At 45.3% G+C, this 25658-nt stretch overlaps 1 protein-coding gene across 6 annotated transcripts in view; it reads right to left on the reverse strand.

Annotated features, from left to right (window-relative positions):
* Positions 1-25658, reverse strand: part of LOC139387895 (spectrin beta chain, non-erythrocytic 1-like) — a 96463-nt gene that overhangs the window by 20536 nt on the left and 50269 nt on the right. For all 6 annotated transcript variants that reach the window (XM_071134242.1, XM_071134243.1, XM_071134240.1 and 3 more), the window contains 21 exons: positions 15422-15573; positions 14939-15112; positions 14425-14516; positions 14173-14253; positions 13285-13400; positions 12645-12757; positions 12338-12525; positions 12091-12208; positions 11765-11923; positions 11037-11339; positions 4698-4851; positions 4158-4552; positions 3749-4012; positions 2994-3205; positions 2591-2728; positions 2247-2466; positions 1519-2055; positions 1134-1427; positions 827-973; positions 445-708; positions 59-289 (listed from right to left, as the gene is read on the reverse strand). In XM_071134242.1, the coding sequence (XP_070990343.1) occupies positions 59-289; positions 445-708; positions 827-973; positions 1134-1427; positions 1519-2055; positions 2247-2466; positions 2591-2728; positions 2994-3205; positions 3749-4012; positions 4158-4552; positions 4698-4851; positions 11037-11339; positions 11765-11923; positions 12091-12208; positions 12338-12525; positions 12645-12757; positions 13285-13400; positions 14173-14253; positions 14425-14516; positions 14939-15112; positions 15422-15573 (4352 nt within the window). The remainder of the gene's footprint in view (positions 1-58; positions 290-444; positions 709-826; positions 974-1133; positions 1428-1518; positions 2056-2246; positions 2467-2590; positions 2729-2993; positions 3206-3748; positions 4013-4157; positions 4553-4697; positions 4852-11036; positions 11340-11764; positions 11924-12090; positions 12209-12337; positions 12526-12644; positions 12758-13284; positions 13401-14172; positions 14254-14424; positions 14517-14938; positions 15113-15421; positions 15574-25658) is intronic.

Consider the following 25658-nt stretch of genomic DNA (forward strand, 5'->3'; position numbering starts at 1 on the left):
CACACATGATGATTCAGTATTAAAATCTCTGAATTTAGAGTCAGGTGGTCCCACTCACAATCTCATCCTCCAGGTCTCTGTTGAACTGGTGGGCCTCCTTGGATGCCAGCAGTTGCTGCCTCCTCTGGTTGAGGGGGTCCTGGAGCTGGGAGAAGCTGTCAGTGACTCTCCTCTGCTGGCTGTCCACCTCCACCACCGCCACACCAGCATCGTCCTGGGACAGCGCCAGCGCCTGGGACTGCAGCGACTGCACCTCTTTCTCACGCACCTCCATCTGGTGCTCCAGCATCTACACAGAGACACGTGGAGAAGGAGAGCATGTTTTATTACCTCTTTTATATTGAAGTGACACTTATCCATTCAAATGGTCACAAAGGAGTATGACAACTGAGGACTTGAAGTGGTAAAGATGATGCTTGGATTGGACAGTGTAATGTCACCCACCTGGTGCTTATTGAGCAGGATGTTGACGGATGTCAGATCCTTTCCGAAGTCGTCACTCTGCAGCTGTCCTGACAGGTTCTTCAGCCAAATGTCCAGGGCAGAGCAGCTCTGGGTGAAAAGCTCTGCCCTGTTGGCATCGAAGAGGCACTGTGCCTTGGCGCGCGTAGTGCTCTCTAGCTCCTCCCACTGGCTCTGCAGGCCTTCAAGAGTCTGTTGGACAACAGACTGCAGCTCCGGCTTCTCTGTCACCAGCACTTGGCCCTCCTAACGGGGGAGAGGGGAGAGAGAGTCAGACAGTAAAATACTGGCACACACACCATATCTGATTTATTTTTCCACTTTTCCTCTCTTGAATATTTAATCCTTCATAGTCATACTGTACCTTGTCGATCTTGTCCAGCCAGTCCTTGTTGGAGGCCAGCTCAGCCATGAAGGCCTGGTGTTTCTGCCACTTGCTGTGGAGGTTCCTGGCCTCGTCATACGACATGTCCTGAGCTGTCAGCATCTTCTCATTGATCCACAGAGTCAGCTGCAGAGGAAAAGGAGAATGATATTACTCAATGAACTGTACCTCAGGTTAATTACCTTGACTACTGATTTGTCAGATTTCTGAATACAGGACAAAGAACGTCTCAATTAAATGTATCACACCACCATTATTATAGTAAGAGTTAGTTGATGGTTTGTACCTCCTGTCCGTCCTGCAGGAAGTGCTGAAGTTCACGGTTGTCCTTCAGTTTAGAGAGGAGTTCATTTGCAGCTTCCCTATTCTTCTGATGTCTCTCCTGGATGGAGTCGGCCTTCTCCTGGATCTTGTCAGAGTTGGCGTTGAGGTCGTTGACCAGACGGCGTCCAGCCTCCACCACGCCCGTGATCTTCTCCTCGCTGGCCTCCATGGTGGTCAGGAAGTCCTCGTGCTTCTTGATGGCCTCCTCTGCTCCCTGCAGGCTGGAGGGCATCTCAGTGTGGGACAGTACATACTCCTACAGAGGGAGAGAGAACTATTAGTAACTTCATCAAGATAAACAGTATATTTGTATGTTTCTTCTCCTTCCCTGGTGTCCTGGTCCTCACCTGGCTGTTGAGGAAGCCCTCAGCCTGCTTGACGTCTCTCAGGAAGGTCTGGAAGTCGAAAGCTTGGGCCAACAGGCTGTGGCGGTTCTCCCACATGCGGCGCAGATCTTGCCATCCGGTGTCCAGCGCCTGCAGTCTCTGGGCCAGGAACATGTACTGGGCGTCCGTCTGACCCTGAGTCACCTCATCACCCACCGCCCGCATCTTCTCATAGTCCTCCTTGTAGTTGTCCCATTCATTCTTGATGCTCTCGTGCTGGGAGAGCAGGCGCTCAGCCTCTGGCAGCGAGGTGGGGATGTCCTCGGACGCCACGGCGGTCTGCGTGCGGGACAGCCAGGACTGGAAGTCATCCAGGTCCCGGAGGAATCCCTGCAGCTTACTGGCTTCGCCCAGAGACTCCTCACGACGCTTCATGGTGGCGTTGAGCTCCTCCCATACTTCCTGGATCCCCCCCAGGTGGGCATGGATCTCCTCGGCCTGGTCCGGGTGCTCCTCAGCCAGCTTCTCTGCCTCATTTCTCAGGTCGTCCAACTTACCCTGAAAAGATATGGAAAATATACCTGGTTGTCATCAACATGTGACATAAAATTATTCAAAGTATTGATGATGTCTTTAACAGTTAATGACTCAACAATACTGATCATCTCTTTAAAATGATCTGATGCTGTGGTTTCATTAGGTTTACCCTAAGTCTTTGTCCACCTCCATAACCGTTGACCCTGCCGTACCTGAATGGCCTCCAGGTCTCTCTCCATGCCGGTGAGTTTGCGCTGCAGGGCCATGACACCAGCCAGGTCGTTGCCCAGGCTCTCGGTGGACTCGATCACCTTGGTCTTCTCTCTCATCCAGCTCTGGATCTCGTTACACTCCAGGTGGTAGTTCTGGATGTTGAGGGCCGACTCCAGGGCCTGTTTCCTCTGGTCCGCCAGACGCTGGAACTCCTTCCACCTGGGGACCAGAGCAAGGGGAAGTCTCAATACCTGTTCCCAGTGCTAACTTTATACAGAGTATTGGCTGTGTATCAGATGGTATGTGTGTTTTTCATGTCCGAGACATGTCGAGTACCACTAACCTGTTGTTAAGCTGGTCTTGTGTCTGGTGGATCTGCTCTTTGCTGCGGTTGTCTGATCCCAGGAGCTGCTGGGCCACCTGGTTGACATCAGAGATACGAGTCCCCAGGTTGTTCATCTCAGGCTCCAGGGTCTCAAACCTGCAGACACACAGATATATCAGACAGTCTCATTTCGCATCACTCATATTTCCATTGCTTTGTCTCTACAAGGGAGACTAAAGGTGAAATATTATCATACTCAAATGTTGTTTGATGTCAGTTTGATCATTTACCGGAGCACAGTGAGTATGCAGATCGATATCGCTCAAGGAAAGGCCATTTAAATCATTGCCTACAGATAATGTCTTTCTTCTTATAACATCATTCTAACACTCCTCCCTTATTCCTCCCTTCCCCAGCTCACCTCTGCTGCACCACCTCCAGGTCTTCCAGTTTGGTGGGGATCATTATGCCGTCCAGCCACTGTTCCTTCTCCCCCACCCACAGCTGGCAGGCGCCCGCCTCGCTGTACATGCGGTAGAGGGCCAGCGCCCCCTCCAGGGCCTGACGCCGCGATGCAGACAGAGACACCAGCTCCTCATAGCGCTGCTCAATAGCAGGCAGACGCCCCTCCACCTACACAGACAGCAACAATCAGTCTGGTAAGAGAAGCATCTTCTAGATGTGTCAATAACAACCAGTCAGCCAGAAGACACTCCTTTGACCAGAGTCAATAACAACCAGTCAGCCAGAAGACACTCCTTTGACCAGAGTCAATAACAACCAGTCAGCCAGAAGACACTCCTTTGACCAGTCAATAACAACCAGTCAGCCAGAAGACACTCCTTTGACCAGTCAATAACAACCAGTCAGCCAGAAGACACTCCTTTGACCAGTCAATAACAACCAGTCAGCCAGAAGACACTCCTTTGACCAGAGTCAATAACAACCAGTCAGCCAGAAGACACTCCTCTGACCAGAGTTAATAACAAGTCAAGAAATACAGAATGGGAACGATAAATAAAATATGTCTCACTTAAGCGGAGACATTGAGAGTCTGTATGTAATACATATGGGCCAGTGTCTGTATATATCAGAAAGAGAGAGAAACAGCGGGAGAGTGTGCAGTAGTGTAGAAAGTGGGAGTTGGCTTGGTATACTGTTCCAGGGGTAACTGACCTGAGGGGCGTTTGCATGGACCTGGGGCAGGCCGAGGGCCTGCTCATGCAGGGAGTCGATGAGGGTGCGGTGGCTCTGGATCTCCTCCTCCACCTCCCTCTGCTTGCGGGCTAGGGTCTGGGTGGAGAACTCGTCGTGGCCCACCTCCTGGCTGGACACCTGGCGCAGCGTCTCCAAGATCCAGGCCTCCATGTCATTGGCGTCAGTCTGGAACTGGTGCAGGGCCACCGCCTCCTTCAGCTGCACTTCCCTCAGCTGGGATGTCTGGGGACGCAGGGAGAGAGAAGGAATCAGAATACAAACAGAGGAAATACATCAACTTCTGAAATACTAATACTCTATATATTAATTTTGCTCGTGGACTGACTACTCTCTAGACTTGTCCATCTCCTTTCCCCTGCCCACTGACCTCCTCCAGGTGTGCCCACTGAGCACGTACGTCCCTGATCCTCTCAGTGCACTCTGGGGCTCCAAAGTGTCCCTCCTCCACCAGAGTTTGTCCGGCGGCAATGCTGTGGCCGAGAGGACCGTAGCGGGCTGCCATCTCGTCCCTGAAGGCCTCGTGCTTACTGAGGAGGTGCAGGGCGGAGGTGAGGTCGCGGCCACAGTCTCCTCCTGACAGGATCTGCTCCTGCTCTCTGATCCAGGCCGCCTCTTCTCCCATCTCCCACAGGAACTGCCAGAGGCGCCGTGAGGCCTCCAGGCGCTCCCTCCGCTCCCCAGCCAGCTGGCCCAGCTCCTCATAGGCCCGGCCCAGCAGAGACACCTTCTCTCCCACCAGCGCCGGCTCACACGGCTTGTAGACTGAGAGAGAAAGATGGAGAAAAATAGCTAGTTATTTAGTTAGCAGTGGAGGGGCAACCAAACAAATGTTGCATAGTAGTCAAATGTCATCTTTTTCATAATTACTCAAACAGTAACAATGTGTGTAGAAAACTTGTGGTCTCACCCTGTTGGTCGGAGGTGAAGCGCTGAGCAGCTCTCTGGACCCCGCGGACCCTCTCGGCCTGGGCTGAGATGTCTGCCTCCACCAGGTTGTGAGTCTGCAGCAGGTCCTCCACATCATGCAGATGCTTCCCACTGTCCTGGGACTGCAGACGACCCTGGGAGAGCACATGGCAGGAATACATGTTAGAAACACAGTCATTCACCATGTCTGGACTATGTAGGCCTATAGTATAATTATCTCTGTTATCTCAGTACAGAACCTTTATATTATCATATACATGTATGTAGCTCTGTCCTTGAGCTGTTCTTGTCTATCAATGTTCTGTGTGGACCCCAGGTAGAGTAGCTACTGCATTAGAAGTAGCTAATGGGGATCCTAATAAAATACTAAATTCTCTACCTAGTGAAGACATGCTCGTAATGAGATGGTAATGGGAGAGAGAATTGGTAAGACATTATGGTTCCAGCAGTCACTGAGAGTTATAGATTAAGCAAAGCTGTCAATATCGTAAATGAGGGGCAAGCTTTCTTGGTGACTGATAAGCAAGACTTTATCTTGAGAAAACAGAGTGCTCATTTGGTATTGATGAGGCAAGGCTCCCTGAATCACAACATAATCACAATAACATCAATCTGTTAAAGGGCAATTCTACCACTTTCCAACATTTTCATTATCTCTAGCACAATACCAGTGTCTACATATGTGAAAACGGCACATTTCTAGAATTTAAAATAAATATTAAGTTAAAAAGTTCTATAAAAAATGAACCCTTTCCACTCACAGTCCCTGTAATCCCGTATAAGGGTTGAAAGTGGCACATTTTTGTCATTGATACAGTCAGTGCCTAAATTGGACCAGAGTGGCTGTACATGCTATACATGATGTCAGAGCTCAGGTTCTCTGCTTCACAACGCTGTATGGCTTTTGACTGACAGTCATTATAAAAACTTGAGCACCGTGTGCGACAGGAAGATGTCCCCATCCCTTCCGCTACTTTTGCACATTTGTTGTCTGAGTGAGGGAATTGCTGTGAATCGAAAGGACTTGATGTGTTCTGAAAGACGAGACATTGGGGATTATAATGAATACCGCTTTGACGTCGTACAAGCAAACCACACAGCCATGAGTTCAAATGTGCACTTCACATTTCCATATTAGAAAACGTACATTTAAAAAATGTACAGTATCAATGTTTATGATCGCTATGTTAGATCCACAGTTAGAAGGCTGACCTGAGTTATACCCTGGGTTGTCCTGAAAATAATGAGCCCGTTTGTCGAATTGTGAAGAAAATAATTAGCAACAGAACATTCACTTGGATGCACTTGACTCCATTCTATGCACACCAATATTACGATCTGATTGTCTGAAGTGCTTTTTGAAAGCCTAACACTAAGATTTGTAAAACTTAGCTAGCCACGTTGGTACTAGAATAATCTTCCAAAATGATGCATACCTAACCCAGATTGCAATTTATACTGGAACGTTTTTGGATTGCGTGTGAGGGCTGTGTTGCAAACAAAAAACTACAAGTGTGCTTGCTTCAGTTCCTTAAATGGCAAAGCTAGGAAAGCTCAAATAACACCTTATAGTTCTTTCCTTGACTCATAAAAGTGCATTGAAATTACTTAGGAACTGGAGAGGTGTGTGGCCACTTGGAGACACCAGTTAGTCCTCTCACTCAATTAAAAACATTTTTTTAAATAATCTTGCACCGACTCCAAATTTCAATGAATATTCTTATTATGTTACTGAATGTATCCAGAGTATTTTCACATTTCGTTATTGACAAATGAAAAGTACAGTAAATGAAAGGCACATAAAATCAAGAGTGTAATGTTTGGATTCAGTCTTGTGTCAGGTGAACTGTTATTCTGATAATTTCCCCATAAATCTCCATAGTGTTCTTTCAATTGTTACCATGGTCATGCATATGCTTTTTGTAGTTCTGTTAGAAGCATATCCATTTGACCCTATCCATATAGGCCAATTTCCACAAGTGTAAGGGATTAAACCATTTTAAAAACAGTTATTTTCAAACACTGAGATTCACGGTGAAGTGAGGAGCAAGAAAATACCCTCACCCTGGCTAGAAACTCGCTGCAGGCTTTGAAAATCACTGCTTTTCTTATTTTGAATCCTGCCCTGTGATGTCACAGAAAACATTTTTTTTAGGACCTTTCTGCTTATCTTGTTAACCACAGGTCATACAAATATGCCATGTTCTTCTAGGGATGAGCATCTTTCCCTTTCAAAATGATTGGATACGTATCTAGTAGACACATGGGCTCCGATATGATACAGGAACAATACGTTTTAGTTTGAAATTATTCGGTGTGATTTGGTTTGATATCAGAATGAATCAATGCGTTTCGGTGCAATTCGATGCACTAACATTTGTTGCATAAACACATTTTCTATTCTAAATTAACATCTGCTGCTGATGGAACTCATGAGCTGAGCCTCTCAGAGCTGGATCTGTCTGAGCCGACTTCTGTGTGTGTGTGTGTGTGTAAATGATTCATGGCTATGGTGTATGTACTATGTAGGCACCTGAGCTGAGCAATAAGGGAGACTAGGCATCTAACAATATCAGAAAACGGAGGGGCAATGTAGCGTATGTTTTTTTGTCCCAGACTTTGGTTCTGAAATCACCATCACCCACTAATTAACTTGATATTTTTGCAGATGAAGTGTTTGTGCTAGTAATGTATCAATATTTATGGTTTACAAATGAGCTTTGACATAGCTCAGTGGACCATTTATTAGGTACGCCATCCCATTCACGCAAATGGTTGCTCCTACAGACAGTGGGTCACGTGGCCATGGCTTGCTATATAAAACAGTCAGACAGGCATTGAGTTACTGTTTGATTGAATGTGAGAATGGGCAAAACAAATGGCCTAAGTGACTTTGAGCGTGGTATGATCGTCAGGGCCAGGCGCGCCAGTTCCAGTATCTCAGAAACGTCTGGCTTCCTGGGCTTTTCATGCAAGACAGTGTCTGGGGTTTACAGAGAATGGTGTGACAAACAAAACAAAAAACATCCAGTCAGCAGCAGTCCTGTGGGTGAAAACAACTTGTTGATGACAGGTTAAAGGAGAATGGCCAAAATCATGCAAGCTAACAGGAGGCCACAAACAGGCACATTACACCACAGTACAACATTGGTGTGCAGAACGCCATCTCGGAACGCACAACTTGTCGGTCCTTGTCACAGATGGGCTATTACAGCAGACATCCACACCAAGTTCCACTCCTATCAGCTAAAAACAAGAAGACGCGGCTCCAGTGGGTACAAGATCACCTACACTGGACAATTGAGCAGTGGACAAACATTGCTTGATCCGACGAATCCGACGAATCCGGTTCCTGTTTCATCATCCTAATGGCAGAGTCAGGATTTGGAGTAAGCAGCAGGAGTCCATGACCCCATCCTGCCTGGTGTCAACAGCACAGGCTGGTGGCAATGGTGTAATGGTGTGGGGAAAGTTTCCCTCGAACACGTTAGGTCCCTTGATACCAATTGCGCGATGATTCCATGCCACAAATAATTCAGTCTGTTCTGGAGGCAAAGGGGGGTCTGACCCGGTACTAGATGAGTGTACCTAATAAACAACTTTGAATTTCACCCTCATTTCTAAATCAAATGGTTTTGACCGGTTTGTGAGTGATCATCTCTTCTCTCGATTCGGCCATGCTGTGCGCCTTGCAAAAGTGATTGCTGTCCTCGTTATGAAATTATCAACTTTACCCTGTATATCAAAAAATTCCGATATACACATTGATTATTTAAAGAAAAACTACCAAAACTACTGCTGATGGTGACCCTGAACAATCTAAATAAAATGCATTGTAAGCAGGTATAGCCAGATGAGAGTTGTCTCCAATAGCTTACTTTTATTCTGGTAAAAACCATCTGCAACAGCGCAGGGATAACAATAACCTATCAAATGACAAAGTAGGCTTTATTAGTTGAGTGACAACCTATCACCCAAGACATTTCTGAAGGTGCTGCGCAGATGTGCAAGGTCAGGAACAGGCCGTATACCTCACATTGGTCAATGCACTAAGCTGGGCATAGTGTGCAGTTCGACAAGGCCTGGGGTTATTCGGCATGCAAAATTACTTGCAGATCAATGACTGTCAACACAGTTACATGCAGTTGGACACTGAAAGAGAGGACACATCAGCTGTCACAAAAGATTAGGTATTTTCGGAAGGTAGAAATAATGTACTAGGAGCAAGACATTTTTGGGAACCGGCAATTCGTAACATTTGAATTCATTTTCTGACTGATGCATGCTACATTTGGATCGGGTTGGGGTCCGCAGACCGATGCACTTGTATCTTAAACATTTGAATCAGCGACAGATGTGTATCGGTGAATTGTTACATCCCTAATTTTCACCTAAATTTATATAGACACTGGTATGGTGCTGGAGATAATGAATACAGGGATGAAAAGTGGCGCATTTGCCCTTTAAGGTAGTCAGGGGAAAAGGAATCAGCTGAGGCCAAGAGCTAAGAATGCACTCAGACAGACTTAATTCACCCAGTCAACCTCTGTAAACCCATTACACCCAGGAGTAGTAACCATTTTGAAAGGAGTACTCGCATGCAGGGTTGATAGTGTGAAATGTACAGGATTACAGAAGGTTGTCAATGACCAAGAGTACATATTCTACACTGGGAGTATATACAGTGGGGCAAAAAAGTATTTAGTCAGCCACCAATTGTGCAAGTTCTCCCACTTAAAAAGAAGAGAGGTCTGTAATTTTCATCATAGGTACACTTCAACTATGAGACAAAAGGAGAAAAAAAATCCAGAAAATCACATTGCAGGATTTTTAATGAATGTATTTGCAAATTATGGTGTAAAATAAGTATTTGGTCAATAACAAAAGTTTCTCAGTAATTTGTTATATACCCTTTGTTGGCAATGACAGAGGTCAAACATTTTCTGTAAGTCTTCAAGGTTTTCACACACTGTTGCTGGTATTTTGGCCCATTCCTCCATGCAGATCTCCTCTAGAGCAGTAATGTTTTGGGGCTGTTGCTGGGCAACACGGACTTTCAACTCCCTCCAAAGATTTTCTATGGGGTTGAGATCTGGAGACTGGCTAGGCCACTCCAGGACCTTGAAATGCTTCTTACAAAGCCACTCCTTTGTTGCCCGGGCAGTGTGTTTGGGATCATTGTCATGCTGAAAGACCCAGCCACGTTTCATCTTCAATGCCCTTGCTGATGGAAGGAGGTTTTCACTCAAAATCACGATAGATGGACCCATACATTCTTTCCTTTACACGGATCAGTCGTCCTGGTCCCTTTGCAGAAAAACAGCCCCAAAGCATGATGTTTCCACCCCCATGCTTCACAGTAGGTATGGTGTTCTTTGGATGCAACTCAGCATTCTTTGTCCTCCAAACACGACAAGTTGAGTTTTTACCAAAAAGTTATATTTTGGTTTCATCTGACCATATGACATTCTCCCAATCTTCTTCTGGATCATCCAAATGCTCTCTAGCAAACTTCAGACGGGCCTGGACATGTACTGGCTTAAGCAGGGGGACACGTCTGGCACTGCAGGATTTGAGTCTCTGGCGGCGTAGTGTGTTACTGATGGTAGGCTTTGTGACTTTGGTCCCAGCTCTCTGCAGGTCATTCACTAGGTCCCCCCGTGTGGTTCTGGGATTTTTGCTCACCGTTCTTGTGATCATTTTGACCCCACAGGGTGAGATCTTGCGTGGAGCCCCAGATCGAGGAAGATTATCAGTGGTCTTGTATGTCTTCCATTTCCTAATAATTGCTCCCACAGTTGATTTCTTCAAACCAAGCTGCTTACCTATTGCAGATTCAGTCTTCCCAGCCTGGTGCAGGTCTACAATTTTGTTTCTGGTGTCCTTTGACAGCTCTTTGGTCTTGGCCATAGTGGAGTTTGGAGTGTGACTGTTTGAGGTTGTGGACAGGTGTCTTTTATACTGATAACAAGTTCAAACAGGTGCCATTAATACAGGTAACGAGTGGAGGACAGAGGAGCCTCTTAAAGAAGAAGTTACAGGTCTGTGAGAGCCAGAAATCTTGCTTGTTTGTAGGTGACCAAATACTTATTTTTCACCATAATTTGCAAATAAATTCATAAAAAATCCTACAATGTGATTTTCTGGATTTTTTTTCTTCTCATTTTGTCTGTCATAGTAGAAGTGTACCTATGATGAAAATTACAGGCCTCTCTAATCTTTTTAAGTGGGAGAACTTGCACAATTTGTGGCCGACTAAATACTTTTTTGCCCCACTGCATAGTGTGTGCAGAGTTGACATGTTGATATGTTCCAGTACCTTCATATCTCCCATCCAGTCCATGATGTATCTCATCTCCTCCAGCAGTCTCTGCAGGTCTCGGTGTGCGTGGAGTCTCTCCCTGCGAGCGGCTAACAGGTCCTTCAGGTACTCCCACAGCCGCAGCACGTTGTCCCTCCTCGCCAGCACGCGACGCACATCATGGTAGTTCTCTGCCTCCAGCTCCCTGGCCACCGCCTCCACGGCCGCCACCCGCTCCCCGTACGCCCCGATGTCCGTCTCGATGGCCTCGTGTTTACGGGTGGCGGCCTCCACCGCTCCCAGGTCAACGCCAAAGTTGTCCTGAGGGACAAGAGGACAGATTGAGGTTAGAAGTGGGAGAGGTCAGTGTGTACATTGGTCATAAACGTATATGTGATTGACTCTTTCTATGTGTTCAAATGCATACAAGGGTATTAAATTGTCTATTAAATTGCTAAATTCACTCTCACTTCTAGAAATGACAGTGATAGCAAATTATAGTTGTAAATGCCATTAAAATGGAGATCAGCTAGCTACAGTGTGTCTGTAGTCATTTATCACTCCCCTCCACATTACTAGATAATTAGACTGGCTGGTCTGCAGTAAACATGTCTCGTCAAAATAATGTAATCACAACCATCACTTATGATTACTGATATCTCTGGTCTGTGGACACCTGGGAGACAAATATAACCACCCTCCTCCTCATTGTGAAAACATTATCAGGTCTCAGCCAGGGGTGTTACCTGAGAGACGAGCCGCTGGTTCTCGCTCAGCCAGGTCTCCCTCATGGCGGCCTTGCGGTCGAAGCGAGCAGCAAGCATCTCCAGCTTCTCCTGTCGAATCAGCTCGTTCCTCAGCGCCAGCTCCCGCTCGTGCTCTGCCTTCTCCAGACGCTCCCACGCCTGCAGAGCCAATCAGAACACAGCTAGTCAGAGAGGTCCCTTAATTAAACCAGGGGTGTTATTCATGATTTTAAAACACCTGCAGGGTTAACTGTTGTTTATTGAAGCTCCACTCAGGACAAGTAATGCATTTAAACAGCGAGTAACTGCAGCCCTATGGGTGATACCTTGTTGATGTCAGAGATGAGCTTTCCCTCCCTGGGAATGTACACCTTCTGGTTGTTGGCTCTCATCTTGCTCTGAATGGTGAACAGCAGCACCTCCAGGTTGCCTTTCTCTGTGAACCTGAGGAAAACCAACACAGCCAGGTAAGATACCTAACATGGAATATGCGCAGTTATGATTCCAACCTGCTAGAACATCACTCCTGTTCTTAAATTCTAAATTTCCCCCCAGCGTGTCTCCTTGTCGTACTTTGGGGGTTTCTCCACTGTGCGGTAGGTGTTGAAGGCCTGCAGCTGGTTCTGCACACCGTTTAGGGAGTTGGCCAGCTGCCGGTCATTCAGAGTCAGGATGGTCTGCTCAATCCACTGCAGCAGCTCTGAAGCCAGGCTCTCATAGTTCCCTACCAGCTGGTCAGCCTCAATGGCATAGTCCAGCACCTGGGAGGAAGGGAGGGAGAAAGAGAGGGGTTAGACAAGCTCCAAAGACAGTGACAGGAAGACATGCACGTACGCACGCACACACACACATAAAAAGTTTAACAGCCGTTGCACCCCACCTTGCCAACCCTCTTGCCCTCCACAGCCAGGGCCTTCATCTTGGAGAAGTAGTGGTAGTAGGTGGCCACATAGGTGATGATGGACTTCTCATCTGGCTGGTCAACGTTGACATCTGGAAAGAGAGACATTTGATTCTCATCTCCTCTCCACATACTACCCACACAGTCAGACACACACTGACACAAACATGCACACACACAAACTTCCAATCCCAGTCGCACACACATACACACACACACACACACACACACACACACACACACACACACACACACACACACACACACACACACACACACTGTCTCCCATCTTAAACACACATGGTGCTTGTCTCTAAATGTGCCCTGATTGATGGCCCCAGAGCGTTGCCAACCCCTCACCATGTATGGACTTCCTCTGTGATGTCAGAGGGTATCATTAAGCCCTGCCCCATGGCCAGCCTGGCCACATAGACCCTATTCTCACTTAAGTTGTAATTCATTCCAGTAATCCTCCTCCCTTCTTCCTCCCACACCCCATCCAGCTCGCCTGGTATATGACAGGAGCACTGTGTTGGTGACAACTAGCCAGAGGGCGAGGGCAGAGACCATATACAATTCCGACACTTGTCCAGTCTGAGCTCTGACCTCCCTGACTCACCTTCTGGGTCGAGGAGTTTGGTGAGGCCTAGCTTATTCTCTGCTGTGTTGAAGGCATTCTGGAGGTTATAGTGGGCGTTGGACCGCTTCAGGGTGTCAAACTCAATCACGTCCGGTCTGGACGGGGAGGGGAACACAGGTGTTGCTTTTAATGAAAGGAATCTCATATATAATGCGTAAAGACAGCATCCTAACCACTACATGTTGAGTTCATCAACACGTGACCATGATTTTGTATGGTGAGACACTAAGATGTGTAGGCAAAGTCAACTTCAACATTGTTCCATTTATTCAGATCGACTCCATTCTAATCAGATAAGGAAAATGGCAGTGACAGAATGTACATGATTGCCTTGTAGCTCATTCAGTCCACATTTCAAACTACTCGTACTTTGAGTCTCAAGTGAGCAATATACACTAGCTGCAGGCATACATTCAAATGTGCCAGTACTTAACTGATGAGCATCATCCATGGGCCTCCATTTGTTACAGTACTTGTCATGATAAAAATCACACTCTAGGGGTCTTAGTCCCACCGTAATGCAGTAGGAGTCACCAGCAGATGGCAGTGGTGAGTCACCAGGCATGGCCTTGCATGCAAAATGAGTTGGTTTTATTCGTTATCTAGGTCAACTAACTCCTATTTTATTTTCATCCATTTATGGGGATACAGACCCCCCCCCCCCCTGTCACCAGGCCTATTCCTCAACGGCACTGCAAGGACAACAGGCCAAGGTACTGGACATCTAGTCACGGACAGAATAAATATATCACTTCACACGGACAGAGTGCCAGGTGAAGGACAATGTCAGGGCCTACAGTTAACATGAGTGACTAACTTATTTCATAGTGTGACAGGCAACATGGATAAAGGGGGAAGGTAATTGACCTGTGTTTGTGCACGATGGCGTTGAACGCCAAGCCATCTCTCCAGCTGGTGGTAAAGTTGTGAACGTTGACGTTGGGGTACCTGCAGAGTCAAGGTAATTGCTCATTAATCATCAACTCAGTACCCAGGCTCTTTTGGTGTCGACCAACACTGGAAATTATTAAAATAAAATAACTCAGCATTTCACATATCTTCATCATACATTCACATTACTGGACACATCCTAGAATCTCTCCCTCTCTCCCTTCTCACCCAGCGGTCTTCATCTGGCACCAGAGCAGCAGAGCCTCCTTGGCTGACTTCCTCTCCTTGTTACCCTCAGTCTCCACACTGATGTCCTGGATCTGTTAAGCAGAGCACCCTCTCAGTCAGACACACTGCCTACATATTTCTCTCTCTCTCATTAGGACCTCACTGAAATCATCGGTCTTACATACAGCTCTTTGTTAAGTTTGATGATGAAGCTCAAACGTCAAACAGGAGAATATGTAATTGTCATGAAAAGAAGATGAGGGGAAAAAAGAACACTGAAATCTCGTTAGAATATTAACATTCTCTGAAACCAAAGCCTCAGAAAACCACGGAACAGAGGTAATTGCTTCCATTCCCATTAGTTTTGAACTAGGCAGGGTGGGGTTGACCCAGGTGAGGGTGGTGAACGGGACACAAGTGGGCTGGGATGTGTAATATTCACTTGCGCCATCTACTCTCTAGGAAGGCCCATAGAAAGGCATTGTACAGAACATTACAAGGAGTCACACGGTACCTGGAAGCGGAGGATGATGGTCCAGATGAGACCCAGGGTGAGGCGGTGGTTCCCGTCCACAATGTCGTGGGAGCCCATGTTCTCCAGGTGGACCTTCTGCTCCTTGAGGAACTGCAGGGCCTTGTCCACGTTCTCCAGGCAGTGGATACGCATACGCCCCTTAGTGGGCTTCGGCTGGACAGAGACAAGAGAGAGAAGAGGGAGAGAAGGAGGAGAGAAGGGGGAAATTCAGGATGGTGTGAGAGAGTGATGGAAAGTGACATGAAAAACAGAGAGGGAGAGGAAGAGGGTATAAGAATGAAAATAGATTTCATGTTAAGCAGAATGGAGCACAGCGAGGGAAAAACAACGAGAGAGGACAAGAGAATACAGGAATGAGAGAGGGTTAGTTCAGGACAAACAAGGTGAGCCATGAGTGATCGGTCAGGGTTAAGGTTAGGGTCAGGGTTAGGAGGACAGATAGAGGTATTCTGAGATACTGACCAGCTGTTCTCCTGACAGCACCTCCAGCAGGCGGATGAGCATGCGTCCATCTCTCAGGTCAGTGTACAGGTCCCCGATGCGGCACGTCACGCGGCCCAGGTGAGAGTTCACCCACTTAGTAAAGGTCTTCTTCTGCACCGCTTCACGCTCATCTGGAGAGGAGAGGAGGGCAGGTTGATGTTAAACCAATCATCTGGAGAGCAGAGGAGGGCAGGTTGATGTTAAACCAATCATCTGGAGAGCAGAGGAGGGCGGGTTGATGTTAAACCAATCATCTGGAGAGCAGAGGAGGGCGGGTTGATGAGAGGGTAAACCAAATCAGAAACCAGCTCATAGGGACTGGCAGGCAGGTGTGAAGTCATTCATTGCTTTGTAATAACCTATTCCATGTTCAATAATCCAATACTGTCAGCAAAATAAATATTTTTGGGGATTGGGGATGCAGTTTTGTTGGAGAAAAACACTTATGTAGTCTTATACAGCCATTAAAATGCCTGAATCACCCCTCAGACTGAGACTGATGCCAGTGAATCATGGGGACCTAAGCTCCGCTATGCAGCACTTCATTTCACAGATGAGCTACGCCATTAGGTCGTTGGGATTACTGCGTTGACAGACAGCGTAGTAGAGAGTTCTTTAGGCCTCTAACTGAACCTAATTGACTGGGCTGCTGACGGGGCGTCCGTCAGTCGCCTGGGACTACACCATCTGAATAGAAGACCAGTCTTGAATAGCCAAGCTAACGGTTCACAATGACGCTAACCGACACATAGGTGAAAGACCGAGAAAATCAATGATGCAATATTGCAGGAACGAGCACAGAATTGTGTTGGGGTCTGAAGAGAATAGTTCCCTATAATGTTACAGGAAGATAAAGGGGACACAATGAATTAAACAGTAGCAGAGGCAGCACAGACATATGCAGCAGAGTAAGATGCTAAACATGCCTCCAAACAAGGTGACCTCAATTCTAGGTCACATGGTCTTGGTCTGTGTGAGTAAGATCTAGGGCAAAATATAGCATTACAGTCTAGTGGCTAGAGGCCCACACATAAGAAATTAACTGTGAAAATAAACTACAATTGTAATACAATGCAATTCAAATCAGATGAGCTATGAGGTAAGAAAGCAGTGAGGTAAAAGAGCAGATCATTTGTGAAACTGTGTGATGTTAACTGTATTAAAGATTAGAGCATCTCCAAATCCTATCAGAAAAAGGTCATGGCTTCACAATCTTAAAATTCCTGGTGGGCTTCCCGCTATCTCTAAGACATAGTGAAATGGTTCTCCATGTGACAGAGAATTAGTGTGCGTGAGATACATGGAACTCCTGGTGAGATGTGCCATGTGACACAGACAGGCCTCTGTGATGGACAGGCGCAATAGGTCATGCTCTGTTGGAAAGAAACACCGATATTTAGTAGCTGTACTGTGACATACAGTTGAAGTCGGAAGTTTACATACACCTTAGCCAAATACATTTAAACTCAGTTATTCACAGTTAGGATCACCACTTTATTAAGAATGTGAAATGTCAGAATAATAGTATTATTTATTTCAGCTTTTATTTCTTTCATCACATTCCCAGTGGGTCAGAAGCTTACATACACTCAATTAGTATTTGGTAGCATTGCCTTTAAATTGTTGAACTTGGGTCAAACGTTTTGGGTAGCCTTCCACAAGCTTCCCACAATAAGCTTGTGGAATTTTGGCCCATTCCTCCTAACAGAGTTGGTGTAACTGAGTCAGGTTTGTAGGCCTCCTTGCTCGCACATGCTTTTTCAGTTCTGCCCACAAATTTTCTATGGAATTGAGGTCAAGGCTTTGTGATGGCCACTCCAATACCTTGAGATTGTTGTCCTTAAGCCATTTTGCCACAACTTTGGAGGTTTGCTTGGGGTCATTGTCCATTTGGAAGACCCATTTGCGAGAAAGCTTTAACTTCCTGACTGATGTCTTGAGATGTTGCTTCAATATATCCACATAATTTTCCAACCTCATGATGCCATCTATTTTGTGAAGTGCACCAGTCCCTCCTGCAGCAAAGCACCCCCACAACATGATGCTGCCACCCCCGTGCTTCACGGTTGGGATGGTGTTCTTCAGCTTGCAAGCCTCCGCTTTTTTCATCTAAACATAACGATGGTCATTATGGCCAAACAGTTATATTTTTGTTTCATCAGACCAGAGAACATTTCTCCAAAAAGTACAATCTTTGTCCCCATGTGCAGTTGCAAACCATAGTCTTGACTTTTTTTCTGGCAGTTTTGGAGCAGTGGCTTCTTCCTTGCTGAGCTGCCTTTCAGGATATGTCGATATCAAACTCGAATTACTGTGGATATAGATACTTTTGTACCTGTTTCCTCCAGCATCTTCACAAGGTCCTTTGCTGTTGTTCTGGGATGTTGTTCTTTTCGCACCGAAGTATGTTCATCTCTAGAACGCGACTCCAAACTAAGTGTATGTAAACTTCCGACTTCAACTGTAGCCTTCAGCATGAGGACTGTGGCCTATGTTACTTGTGAATGAGGTATAGGCTATGTCTGACAGAATCTCTCTCCCCAGGGCAGAGTCATGTCACACAGTGACTTAGGATAAATGACCAGGACCAGTCCCATCTGGACTGACGCTACCCTGCAGTCTCAGGCCTGGAGCAAGAGGTCAATTAGGCGGAGCCGTGCCCCACCTCAGTCCAGCTTAACAGTAGTGATGGGGGGGGGGGGGGATCAATAGTTACATATCGGGATATTATCTTTGACGATATGTTGTATCGGTGACAATATCACAATATTATTTTTGCACTAGTTGGCTGTACCTGCACTAAAACTCAATTTTAATAGGGGAGTCAATTAGTTTTCAGTACTTTAATATTGTATCGTGACATCCCTGGCAATTCCCAGCCCTAGCTAACAGCTCGCATGCTGGGGCAGGGGACAGAGACAGGCGGCACCCCACCCGGTGCCCTGCCCGATGACAGGGCCGGGGAGCAGCTGGCTGGGTGGCAGAGAGGTGGTAATCCTGAGGTGATTTACGGCAGTACTTGAAGGATTAGGGGGGCCACTTTACAAGGTTTAAAGAAGCCCATTCTCCATGCTGAGGATCCTTTCAATCAAACACTAATGGGTTTGTTCAGGAGGAGAGAGAGGTAGAGGGGGGAGACAGTGACGGGCAGGCAGCCAGGTCAGACAGGCAGGCGGTCAGGCAGAGAGGTCTCAGAGGTCTGGAGAGGGCCCGCAGCAGCTCACTCAGAGATCACCTCCTGCAGACTTCCCAGCTCTCTTTGGGTGACACTAGGATGGAGTGAGGCATGTGGAGGAATACTATTGGTGTGCATCCCTTGCTTTAACATGGGGGTAACCTATCAGGGAAGGAGGGTTTTCAACTTCAAACACTCCACAGTGCATTCCAAAAGTAGTCAGACCCCTTGAATTTTTTCACATTTTGTTATGTTACAGCCTTATTCAAAAACGGATAAAATTTTGTTTTTTAATCGTCAATCTACACACAAAACCCCATAATAACGAAGCAAAAACAGGTTTTTAGACATTTGTGCAGATATATTAAAAATAAACAACTGAAATATTACATTTACATAAGTATTCAGACCCTTTACTCAGTACTTTGTTGAAGCCCCTTTGGCAGTGATTACAGCCTCTAGTCTTCTTGGGTATGGCGCTACAAGCTTGGCACACCTGTATTTGGGGAGTTTCTCCCATTCTTCTCTGCAGATCCTCTCAAGCTCTGTCAGGTTGCTGGTCATTGTCCTGTTGGAGGGTGAACCTTCGCCCCAGTCTGATGTCCTGAGCAGGTTTTCATCAAGGATCTCTCTGTACTTTGCCCCGCTCATCTTTCCCTCGATCCTGACTAGTCTCCCAGTTAATGCCGCTGAAAAACATCCCCAACCGCATGATGCCGCCACCACCATGCTTCACTGCAGGGATGGAGCCAGGTTTCCTCCAGATTTGCCAAAGAGTTCAAACTTGGGTTCATCAGACGAGAGAATCTTGTTTCTCATTGTCTGATAGTCTTTGGGTGCCTTTTGGCAAACTCCAAGCAGGCTGTCATGTGCCTTTTACTGAGGAGTGGCTTCTGTCTGGCCACTGTACCATAAAGGCCTGATTGAAGGAGTGCTGCAGAGATGGTTGTCCTTCTGGGAAGATTCTCCCATCTCCACAGAGGAACTCTGAAGCTCTGTTAGAGTGACCATCCGGTTCTTGGTCACCTCCAATGCCCTTCGCCCTTGATTGCTCAGTTTGGCCAGGAGGACAGCTCTAGGAATCGTCTTGGTGGTTCCAAACTTCTTCCATTTAGATGGAGGCCACTGTTCTCGGGGACCCTAAATGCTGCAGACATTTTTGGATACCCTTCCCCAGATCTGTGCCTCAACACAATCCTGTCTCGGAGCTCTGCGGAAAATTCCTTTGACCTCATGACTTGGTTTGTGCTCTGACATGTACTGTCAACTATGGGACCTTTATATAGACATTTTATTTATTTAACTAGGCAAGTCAAATCAGAACTAATTCTTATTTACAAATGACGGCCTACCAGAAGGCAAAAGGTCCCCTGTGGGGATGGGGGCTGGGATTTTTTTTATTTTTTTATTTTTTTAAATACAGTTGAAGTCAGAAGTTTACATACACTTAGGTTGGAGTCATTAAAACTCGTTTTTCAACCACTCCACAAATGTCTTGTTAACAAACTATAGTCTTGGCAAGTCGGTTAGGACATCTACTTTGTGCATGACACAAGTAATTTGTCCAACAATTGTTTACAGACAGATTATTTCACTTATAATTCACTGTAGCACATTTCTAGTGGGTCAGAAGTTTACATACACTAAGTTGACTGTGCCTTTAAACAGCTTGGAATATTCCAGATAAGGATGTCATGGCTTTAGAAGCTTCTGACAGGCTAATTGACATCATTTTGAGTCAATTGGAGGTGTACCTGTGGATGTATTTCAAGGCCTACCTTCAAACTCAGTGCCTCTTTTGCTTGACATCATGGGAAAATCAAAAGAAATCAGCCAAGACCTCAGAAAAAAATTGTAGACCGCCACAAGTCTGGTTCATCCTTGGGAGCAATTTCCAAACACCTGAAGGTACCACGTTCATCTGTACAAACAATAGTACGCACGTATAAACACCATGGGACCACGCAGCCGTCATACCGCTCAGGAAGGAGACGTGTTCTGTCTCCTAGAGATGAACGTACTTTGGTGCGAAAAGTGCAAATCAATCCCAGAACAACAGAAAAAGGACCTTGTGAAGATGCTGGAGGAAACAGGTACAAAAGTATCTATATCCACAGTAAAACGAGTTTGATATCGACATAACCTGAAAGCAAGGAAGAAGCCACTGCTCCAAAACTGCCAGAAAAAATAAGTCAGACTACGGTTTGCAACTGCACATGGGGAGAAATATCGTACTTTTTGGAGAAATGTCCTCTGGTCTGATGAAAAAAAAATTGAACTGTTTGGCCATAAGGCAGGCTTGCAAGCCGAAGAACACCATCCCAACCGTGAAGCACGGGGGTGGCAGAATCATGTTGTGGGGGTGCTTTGCTGCAGGAGGGACTGGTGCACTTCACAAAATAGATGGCATCATGAGGGAAGAACATGATGTGGATATATTGAAGCAACATCTCAAGACATCAGTCAGGAAGTTAAAGCTTGGTTGCAAATGGGTCTACCAAATGGACAATCACCCCAAGCATACTTCCAAAGTTGTGGCAAAATGGCTTAAGGACAACAAAGTCAAGGTATTGGAGTGGCCATCACAAAGCCCTGACCTCAATCCCATAGAACATTTGTGGGCAGAACTGAAAAAGCATGTGCGAGCAAGGAGGCCTACAAACCTGATTCAGTTACACCAGCTCTGTCAGGAGGAATGGGCCAAAATTCACCCAACTTATTGTGGGAAGCTTGTGGAAGGCTATCCGAAACATTTGACCCAAGTTAAACAATTTAAAGGCGATGCTACCAAATACTAATTGAGTGTATGTAAACTTCTGACCCACTGGGAATGTGATGAAAGAAATGAAAGTTGAAATAAATACTATTATTCTGATATTTCACATTGTTAAAATAAAAGTGGTGATCCTAACTGAAATAAAATAGAGAATTTTTACTAGGATTAAATGTCAGGAATTGTGAAAAACTGAGTTTAAATGTATTTGGCTAAGGTGTATGTAAACTTCTGACTTCAACTGTATAGGACAAAACACACATCATGATAAGAGACACCACAACACTACATAAAGAGAGACCTAAGACAACAACATTTCATAGCAGCAACACATAACAACACAGCATAGTAGCAACACAACATGACAACATGGTAGCAGCGCAAAACATGGTACAAACATTACTGGGCACAGACAACAGCACAAAGGGTAATAACGTAGACAACAATATAGACAGGTGTGTGCCTTTCCAAATCATGTCCAATCAATTGAATTTACCACAGGTGGACTCCAATCAAGTTGTAGAAACATCTCAAGGATGATCAATGGAAACAGGATGCACCTGAGCTCAATTTTGAGTCTGATAGCAAAGGGTCTGAACGCTTATGTAAATAAGGTATTTCTGTTTATTTTTAATATATTTGTAAAAAATTCAAAAAAAGTTGTTGCTTTGTCATTATTGGGTATTGTGTGTAGATTAAAGAGGATTTAAAAATATATATTTTAGAATAAGCCTGTAACATAATAATGTGGAAAAAGTCAAGGGGTCTGAATACTTTTCGAATGTATTGTATAATAGTATAAACTCAGAATACCTCTTCCATTATGCAACGTTGTGTACAGTATAAGAATAACTACTCATAGCGTGGAACAACTCTACTCATAGCGTGTAATAACGACTCATAGCGTGTAATAACGACTCATAGCGTGGAACAACTCTACTCAAAGCGTGTAATAACGACTCATAGCGTGGAACAACTCTACTCATAGCATGTAACAACTACTCATAGCGTGTAATAACTACTCATAGCATTGAATAACTAGTCATAGCATGGAACAACTAGTCATAGCATTGAATAACTACTCATAGCATGGAACAACTACTCATAGCGTGTAATAACTACTCATAGCATTGAATAACTAACTAGTCATAGCATGGAACAACTACTCATAGCGTATAACAACTCTACTCATAGCGTGGAACAACTACTCATAGCGTGTAATACCTACTCATAGCGTGTAATACCTACTCATAGCGTGTAATAACTACTCATAGCATGGAACAACTACACATATCATGTAACAACTACACATAGCATGGAACAACTACTCATAGCATGGAACAACTACTCATAGCATGGAACAACTACTCATAGCATGGAACAACTACTCATAGCATGTAATAACTACTCATAGCATGTAATAACTACTCATAGCATGGAACAACTACTCATAGCATGGAATAACTACTCATAGCATGTAATAACTACTCATAGCATGTAATAACTAGTCATAGCATGGGTTCCAAGCTATGAGTAGTTATTATAGTACTCATAGCATGTAACAACTACTCATAGCATGGAACAACTACTCATAGCATGGAACAACTACTCATAGCATGGAACAACTACTCATAGCATGTAATAACTACTCATAGCATGTAATAACTACTCATAGCAGCATGTAATAACTACTCATAGCATTGTAATAACTAGTCATAGCATGGAACAACTACTCATAGCGTATAACAACTCTACTCATAGCGTGGAACAACTACTCATAGCGTGTAATACCTACTCATAGCGTGTAATACCTACTCATAGCGTGTAATAACTACTCATAGCATGGAACAACTACACATATCATGTAACAACTACACATAGCATGGAACAACTACTCATAGCATGGAACAACTACTCATAGCATGGAACAACTACTCATAGCATGGAACAACTACTCATAGCATGTAATAACTACTCATAGCATGGAACAACTACTCATAGCATGGAATAACTACTCATAGCATGTAATAACTACTCATAGCATGTAATAACTACTCATAGCATGGAACAACTACTCATAGCATGTAATAACTACTCATAGCATGTAATAACTACTCATAGCATGTAATAACTACTCATAGCATGTAATAACTTCTCATAAGTGTCATCTTATCCAATCACAAATTGTGTATGAAAAAATGATTTAATCAATTTTAGAATAAGGCTGTAATGTAACAATATGTGGAAAAGGTGAAGGGGTCTGAATACTTTCCCAAGGCACTGTATATGTATTAATCAAAGACCAACTCAGAGACTGGCTGTGGCAGGTGTTTTATTTGAAGTGTGGGGTCTGGGAGGAGCCCTTCATAATGAGTTAGACTCGGCTAACTATGTTGACTCTATACACATCTTTTTGTTGCAGGGTCTCTACTGCTAGACCAGAACAGACAACACACAAACTCACACCAGACAAGTCCACACATCCCAAACATTTATTTTAAACTATGTTACAGTAGCGCTATATAGTTATTGTGTATGATGCCCGAAGGCTCTATTGTGGAGCATATAAGCTCCTTGCAGGCCTTCGCAAACTATTGTTGTAAAGCAGGATTGCTTGGAATGAGATGGACTGAGGTTAGTTGTTATCAGACCAGATACAGAAATGCACAGAAGATAATGGAGGACCATTAAATCTAACTGAACTCCTATTTACTGAGCACGTCCCATGACGACATGCTAAATGTCTTATCTGATAGCTCAGACAGAAACCAGTTCAGTGAGTTGTCGCCTTGTAGTCATGCTCGGATGGCAACCCAAATGACTGAAACGTCTGCTGTCCCATAAACAACTAACCCAGATACCAAATAAAAATGTACTCATTCTGGATAATCAGAAACCACCAGCGTGACCACTCTGCTCGTTGGTTGTTGGCAAGAAAATCTGCTTCAGCCATCCCAATTAAATTCCCCCAAACTGTGCTTGACCCTTTGAAGCAGTTCTGACACCTCCTATACCCCACTACTACTACCCCTGACTGGGAGGACTGGAATGTTATTTCTCCCTCTATAAAGAGTGCTAAGGGGTACAAGGGATGCACTGCAGTTGGTCACTATTTGGCAGGCTGGGATTATAATGGGATGTTTGACGTCCATATAAATTCTTAAACATTAAATAAAGATAGCAATGAACAAATAAATGGAATTCAAAGGCTGTGAATCTGGCTACTCGTGCATGGAGTTTAGCAACAGAACACTTACCACGGTTATCTGGGATTCATGGAGGTCTTAGAGAGGTGGTGGGCTTGTGTGTGTTCTTGTGGGTGTGCGTGTGTGTTCTTGTGTGTGTGCCATCATAACCTCACCCCTCCTGGACAGAGTCTAGGCCTGGATCTGGCAACCTTGACTGTTGGAGTGGAGCAGACAGACAGACAGACAGACAAGCAGAGTGACCTGAACTTCACTTCTGTACATCATCAGCTTTTCCAAGTGCCATTCCTATTAGTCTCCATGATATGTTTTGATAGCGCCAACAATCCACAGCTCAGCAGTTGAAAACTTGGCTGGGGAAAACGAACGCACTCTGCAGAGAGATCTAGACAGAAACAGGTCACTGTGACATGCAACGGTCAGATGGGCCACAGAAAACAGTCAAGAGTTAGAGCACAGAGAGAGAGAGAGAGAGAGAGAGAGAGAGAGAGAGAGAAGGGTCAAGTGTGCAGTGCAGTGATGTCCCATTTCATCAGGACAGGGCTGCTTTGCCATGCAAATCAGTCAAAAGAAATGGTCCTCATTTGCCAATAACCTCCAAACAAAGCCCGGAAGAGAGATTTTCCACAGTTTAATTAGTTATTCACAGGAGTTTTCCAGTAGAATGGTCATGGTAAGTTAATATGTTCCATGGTCAGGGTAGGTAATATACTACTGTCTAACTGTAATAAATTTGTCATATTCAAACTTGTTAAAAAAGCCAAATGTGCTGTCCTGAGGTGTGCTACAGTGAGGGGGTAACTGAATGTTCTAAAGTGTTCTAGAACATTCTGACCAGTGGGGGGGGGGGGGGGGGGGGGGGGGGGGGGGGGGGGGGGGGGGGGGGGGGGGGGGGGGGGGGGGGGAAACAACAACACATTCTGCCCCACAGAATTCCAGCTCCGCTCAGGGGTATGGATGGGGGGGTGTCAGGGACAATGACTGTCTGAATAACAGGCAACACAACACAAAGGACGGTCACTCCATCTGGCCTTCAGTACACTGCAGGCCTATTATTAATTA

This window comes from Oncorhynchus clarkii, chromosome 29 (genome assembly GCF_045791955.1).
Source record: "Oncorhynchus clarkii lewisi isolate Uvic-CL-2024 chromosome 29, UVic_Ocla_1.0, whole genome shotgun sequence".
Classification (NCBI taxonomy): Eukaryota; Metazoa; Chordata; class Actinopteri; order Salmoniformes; family Salmonidae; genus Oncorhynchus; species Oncorhynchus clarkii.